At 49.8% G+C, this 7,049-nt stretch overlaps 1 protein-coding gene across 1 annotated transcript in view; it reads left to right on the top strand.

The window, feature by feature from the left end:
* Nucleotides 1–491: 491 nt before the first annotated feature.
* The window catches only part of LOC138355626 (involucrin-like), a 31,000-nt gene continuing 24,442 nt past the window's right edge, over nt 492–7,049 (top strand). Inside the window, exons 1-2 of the mRNA XM_069310943.1 lie at nt 492–545; nt 1,107–1,655. Of these exons, the coding sequence (XP_069167044.1) occupies nt 492–545; nt 1,107–1,655 (603 nt within the window). The remainder of the gene's footprint in view (nt 546–1,106; nt 1,656–7,049) is intronic.

Below are 7,049 nucleotides of genomic sequence, written 5' to 3'. Positions count from 1 at the left end.
AGAGAGAGAGAGAGAGAGAGAGAGAGAGAGAGAGAGAGGAGAGGAGAGAGAGAGAGAGAGAGAGGAGAGGAGAGAGAGAAAGGAGAGAGAGAGAGAGAGAGAGAGAGAGAGAGAGAGAGAGAGAGAGAGAGAGAGAGAGAGAGAGAGAGAGAGAGAGAGAGAGAGAGAGAGAGAGAGAGAAAAAAAAGTGTATATATACAGAGACAAAGAAATAGGTACCTACAACAACTCTGCCTCAACACCTCATTTTCCTCACCCTCACGCCCACCCTCATATTCGTTTTAACAAGATGCTCCATTCCACCCAACAAGAGCAAATGAAGAGAGAGAACTTAAGAAAAACAATAATGGCCCGATGAATGAGCTCGGAGGCGTCTCAGCACCCTGGAGCCACGAGGCAGGGCCGCCATCTTCTTGATGGAAGTGTCTTACCCGCACGAAACCTCCCGGTCGTTGGAGACTGAGGAGGTGGGTGGCTCATCCTGCTTCACAATGGACAACCGCGGTGGTGATGATGATGATGATGATGATGATGATGATGATTATGTACCTTAACATAGTGACTGTACATAGTGAGGTGAGGGCCAGCAGAAGGGGTGAGAGAGAGAGCACAGGTATATGTAACATAATGAACATTTAAATATATACAATATTATATTTAATTTATGTGATGAAGTGACTTTTTTTGGTTTAGCATTACGTTAAATGATCTTGTTAGTTGACAGTTCATTCCCTGGAAACACAAACCGAAACTGTCTCTATTTCCCGCTTGTTACAACGTGTAATAAAGTTGTTACATCTTGTCTTAACGCGTTTATGACGTATTAGAACGTTGTTACATCTTGATATATTGGTTGTTATAACTGGTTAGGAGGTGTTAAAACTTGTTCGAACGTTGTAGCAACGTCGTAGTTTCGGTGTGTGTTTGGCGGGTTGTTATATTCTCTCTCTCTCTCTCTCTCCCTCTCTCTCTCTCTCTCTCTCTCTCTCTCCCTCTCCCTCTCTCTCGCCCTCCACACTAAAGCTAAATAAAAGTAAAATATACGTAATAGAAAGTACGGTGTATAATATTTCCGCGGTGTGAGGCGTTGGGAGCCTTGCCAACAGCTGACTTGGCTCGCACCTGATCAACGAAGGAAGACCCTTTGTCTCAGACCCTCCGAGGAAAGACCAGGGCGTCTCAGACCCTCCGAGGAAAGACCAGGTCGTCTCAGACCCTCTGAGGAAAGCTCAGGTCGTCTCGGACCCTCCGAGGAAAGACCAGGTCGTCTCAGACCCCCCGAGGAAAGACCAGGTCGTCTCAGATCCTCCGAGGAAAGACCAGGTCGTCTCAGACCCCCCGAGGAAAGACCAGGTCGTCTCAGATCCTCCGAGGAAAGCTCAGGTCGTCTCGGACCCTCCGAGGAAAGACCAGGTCGTCTCAGACCCTCTGAGGAAAGCTCAGGTCGTCTCGGACCCTCCGAGGAAAGACCAGGTCGTCTCAGACCCCCCGAGGAAAGACCAGGTCGTCTCAGATCCTCCGAGGAAAGACCAGGTCGTCTCAGATCCTCCGAGGAAAGACCAGGGTGTCTCAGACCCTCCGAGGAAAGACCAGGTCGTCTCAGACCCTCCGAGGAAAGACCAGGTCGTCTCAGACCCTCCGAGAGAAGACATACGGTTCAGTTATGCCTAAGTATCCACGTGGTGACACATTTTTAAGGCGTTGAAAATGTCAATACTCAAAATTATTCGCCCCGGATTTCTCGTTTCTCTTCTTAACTTATCCATGTCTCTATGCATCTTCTGACTCATTATTGTCTGTCTATTCATTTTCCGACTCGCCTCTGTGTATATATTAGACAGAAGATGAAGAGAGAGACATAGAGGAGTCAGTAGATGTACAGAGACACAGAGAACACGAGTCCTGGAGAGGACCAGTGACAGAGACACAGAGAACACGGGTCCTGGAGAGGACCAGTGACAGAGACACAGAGGACATGGGTCCTGGAGAGGACCAGTGACAGAGACACAGAGGACACGGGTCCTGGAGAGGACCAGTGACAGAGACACAGAGAACACGGGTCCTGGAGAGGACCAGTGACAGAGACACAGAGGACACGGGTCGTGGAGAGGACCAGTGACAGAGACACAGAGGACACGGGTCCTGGAGAGGACCAGTGACAGAGACACAGAGGACACGGGTCCTGGAGAGGACCAGTGACAGAGACACAGAGGACACGGGTCGTGGAGAGGACCAGTGACAGAGACACAGAGGACACGGGTCCTGGAGAGGACCAGTGACAGAGACACAGAGAACACGGGTCCTGGAGAGGACCAGTGACAGAGACACAGAGAACACGGGTCCTGGAGAGGAACAGTGACAGAGACACAGAGGACATGGGTCCTGGAGAGGACCAGTGACAGAGACACAGAGGACATGGGTCCTGGAGAGGACCAGTGACAGAGACACAGAGGACACGGGTCCTGGAGAGGACCAGTGACAGAGACACAGAGGACACGGGTCCTGGAGAGGACCAGTGACAGAGACACAGAGGAAACGGGTCCTGGAGAGGACCAGTGACAGAGACACAGAGGACACGGGTCCTGGAGAGGACCAGTGACAGAGACACAGAGGACACGGGTCCTGGAGAGGACCAGTGACAGAGACACAGAGGACACGGGTCCTGGAGAGGACCAGTGACAGAGACACAGAGGACACGGGTCCTGGAGAGGACCAGTGACAGAGACACAGAGGACACGGGTCCTGGAGAGGACCAGTGACAGAGACACAGAGGACACGGGTCCTGGAGAGGACCAGTGACAGAGACACAGAGAACACGGGTCCTGGAGAGGACCAGTGACAGAGACACAGAGGACACGGGTCCTGGAGAGGAACAGTGACAGAGACACAGAGGACACGGGTCCTGGAGAGGACCAGTGACAGAGACACAGAGGACACGGGTCCTGGAGAGGACCAGTGACAGAGACACAGAGGACACGGGTCCTGGAGAGGACCAGTGACAGAGACACAGAGGACACGGGTCCTGGAGAGGACCAGTGACAGAGACACAGAGGACATGGGTCCTGGAGAGGACCAGTGACAGAGACACAGAGGACACGGGTCCTGGAGAGGACCAGTGACAGAGACACAGAGGACACGGGTCCTGGAGAGGACCAGTGACAGAGACACAGAGGACACGGGTCCTGGAGAGGACCAGTGACAGAGACACAGAGGACACGGGTCCTGGAGAGGACCAGTGACAGAGACACAGAGAACACGGGTCCTGGAGAGGACCAGTGACAGAGACACAGAGGACACGGGTCCTGGAGAGGACCAGTGACAGAGACACAGAGAACACGGGTCCTGGAGAGGACCAGTGACAGAGACACAGAGGACACGGGTCCTGGAGAGGACCAGTGACAGAGACACAGAGGACACGGGTCCTGGAGAGGACCAGTGACAGAGACACAGAGGACACGGGTCCTGGAGAGGACCAGTGACAGAGACACAGAGAACACGGGTCCTGGAGAGGACCAGTGACAGAGACACAGAGGACACGGGTCCTGGAGAGGACCAGTGACAGAGACACAGAGGACACGGGTCCTGGAGAGGACCAGTGACAGAGACACAGAGGACACGGGTCCTGGAGAGGACCAGTGACAGAGACACAGAGGACACGGGTCCTGGAGAGGACCAGTGACAGAGACACAGAGAACACGGGTCCTGGAGAGGACCAGTGACAGAGACACAGAGGACACGGGTCCTGGAGAGGAACAGTGACAGAGACACAGAGGACACGGGTCCTGGAGAGGACCAGTGACAGAGACACAGAGGACACGGGTCCTGGAGAGGACCAGTGACAGAGACACAGAGGACACGGGTCCTGGAGAGGACCAGTGACAGAGACACAGAGGACACGGGTCCTGGAGAGGACCAGTGACAGAGACACAGAGGACACGGGTCCTGGAGAGGACCAGTGACAGAGACACAGAGAACACGGGTCCTGGAGAGGACCAGTGACAGAGACACAGAGGACACGGGTCCTGGAGAGGACCAGTGACAGAGACACAGAGAACACGGGTCCTGGAGATGACCAGTGACAGAGACACAGAGGACACGGGTCCTGGAGAGGACCAGTGACAGAGACACAGAGGACACGGGTCCTGGAGAGGACCAGTGACAGAGACACAGAGGACACGGGTCCTGGAGAGGACCAGTGACAGAGACACAGAGGACACGGGTCCTGGAGAGGACCAGTGGACCAACAAGAGTGGCTGGGACATCTCGCCAGCCGCTCTCATAATAGGAAATAAATTAGGTTTTCCTTGCAAATGATAACCATTTTTGCCTCTATTGGTTTTGTCTCTTCGTCTGCCTCTCCTATTGTATTTTTCCTTTTGCTGCGTCTTCGTCGTTATCGCCGTCTTCGTCGTTATCGCCGTCTTCGTCGTTATCGCCGTCTTCGTCGTTATCGCCGTCTTCGTTGTCTTCTGTTTATTGTTATTGTTCTTGTTTGTTCATCATTAGTTGCTCTGTTTTACTTTTTATTGCCATAGTGTTTGTTTTTATTGTTCTTTTACTTTTACATTTACTATTTTCTGCTATTGTCATTTTTCTCTTTCCCTCCTCTCTCGAAATTATTGTCAGTTCTAGCTCGTTCTCTCTCTGTCTCTCTCTCTCTCTGTCTCTCTGTCTCTCTCTGTCTCTCTCTCTGTCTCTCTCTGTCTCTCTCTCTGTCTCTCTCTCTCTGTCTCTGTCTCTCTCTCTCTCTCTCTCTCTCTCTGTCTCTCTCTCTCTCTCTCTGTCTCTCTCTCTCTCTGTCTCTCTGTCTCTCTCTGTCTCTCTCTCTCTCTCTCTCTCTCTCTCTCTCTCTCTCTCTCTCTCTCTCTCTCTCTCTCTGTCTCTCTCTCTGTCTCTCTCTCTCTCTCTCTCTCTGTCTCTCTCTCTCTCTCTCTCTCTCTCTCTCTCTCTCTCTCTCTCTCTCTCTCTGTCTCTGTCTCTCTCTCTCTCTCTCTCTGTCTCTCTCTGTCTCTCTCTCTCTCTCTCTCTCTCTCTCTGTCTCTCTCTCTGTCTCTCTCTCTCTCTCTCTCTCTCTCTGTCTCTGTCTCTGTCTCTCTCTCTCTCTCTCTCTCTCTCTCTCTGTCTCTGTCTCTGTCTCTCTCTCTCTCTCTCTCTCTCTCTCTCTCTCTCTCTCTCTCTCTCTCTCTCTCTCGTGCAGGGTATTCTAGTAGCACTTTATCCTGCACTAATGGCAACAAAATATTCTAGAAAGAAACTGGAGGCTGGTCAGTGGGAGCGGCGTTCCATTACCCTGTGAGACTTTTTCTGGCCTCCCTCTTTACATGACCCCAATAAAGATTCCAGTCAGTAAATAACAGAGAGAGAGAGAGAGAGAGAGAGAGAGAGAGAGAGAGAGAGAGAGAGAGAGAGAGAGAGAGAGAGAGAGAGAGACAGAGAGAGAGAGAGAGAGAGGGACGCCCGAGCACACAGTGGGCTCCAGCTTCATCCTGTATCTAACAGGATTGTTACTAAACATATGAGTTTTTTATCCATTATTTTACGTATAATGTCATTAAATCGCTTTCTATGGGGTTGTTGAAGATTCGCTACCCGGAACTAAAAGATCCAAGTAGCACGGGCTATGGTGAGCACGTAGTGGAGTTCTATGGGGGCAGGTTTCCAGCGAGATGAAGAAGGTTAATAGCTCCCAGCTTGCAGTTTCATTTGGGACATCAATGCGGTTCCTAATGAACTCCAGTCTTAGTTAAAACAAAAAGGAGGTAGAGAGATATAAAGAAATAAGCAAAGGTTCAAAGAGACAGATGAAAAAAGAGGTGTATAGACAGCTTAAAAGTCAAGGTTTTTGTGTGTGTTGCTAGGATCTTGTTGCATAAATAGCTATTAGTAGACTAACTTTGTAGACTAACAAAACACACACACAAACACACACACACACACACACACACACACACACACACACACACACACACACACACACACACACACACACACACGCACCAAACACGATAGACAAACTCGAGGAACGATCGACATGGCTCGACAATAACAACAAGCAGAACAAATCAATGAACAATCCCAGGAATTGTTCACTAAGCACAGTAAACAGAGGTAAACATAGAAACAATCCCTTCGGGCCGGTCAACAAGTCCTCATTAGCTTTGCAAACACAAAAACTGAAGAAACACTGGCTTAAAATCACACATTTGGCAAATGCACCGACTTAGCGAGGGGGATTTCTTGCTAAGCTGTCATGGCATTACACGTCAACCCATCCGCCTGTTATGGTAGTACTTATAGGAAGGATGAGGAGCATAGTACATATATCGACGTACAAAGCCATTAGACAGTAGAAATCGGTACTAATGAATTGGAACAATTCGGGAAACGATTTTAATCTAACCTTACCTTCCTAAGCTTAATACACGCTATTTGAATCCTAATATAGTATATATATGTGCTATACTAGGCCTAGAAATATGTGTGCTTTTAGTTGAAGTGTTTTCGTACTCTATAATGTGAATAGTACAAAGTTCCACTATCTGCTTAGTAAGTCAGTATTTGTAATATGGTGCACATAGTTACAAAAAATACTATCTAAACAAAAGGGTGTGCAAGCACGCCAGTTTGTCGAGAGCGTGGCAGTGTAAATTGTCAGTTGATATTGTAATCCATTCCATTCACCTGGGCTGTAGGAGGCTCGAACCACGGACCCCAAGTGTGTGAGGCACAAGCTCTATCGACCGACCTATTGAGTAGTTGCAATTTTGCAATCAGTAAAACGTTACAGAGTGATAATGCAATTTGAAAAAAAAAACGCAAGAAAATCACTCTAACTTGATGTAACAACCAGGTAATCAATTAGCAAAAGGTAATCAACGAAATAATCAAAGAGGTAATCAGTTATCAACGAGGGAATCAGGAGGATTCGAACCCTCGACATGGGTAATCTTGAGGTTATCTTGAGATGATTTCGGGGCTTTAGTGTCCCCGCGGCCCGGTCCTCGACCAGGCCTCCACCCCCAGGAAGCAGCCCGTGACAGCTGACTAAC

The sequence above is a fragment of the Procambarus clarkii genome, chromosome 68 (genome assembly GCF_040958095.1).
Source record: "Procambarus clarkii isolate CNS0578487 chromosome 68, FALCON_Pclarkii_2.0, whole genome shotgun sequence".
Classification (NCBI taxonomy): domain Eukaryota; kingdom Metazoa; phylum Arthropoda; class Malacostraca; order Decapoda; family Cambaridae; genus Procambarus; species Procambarus clarkii.
This window is presented reverse-complemented; position numbering and strand designations above follow the sequence as displayed.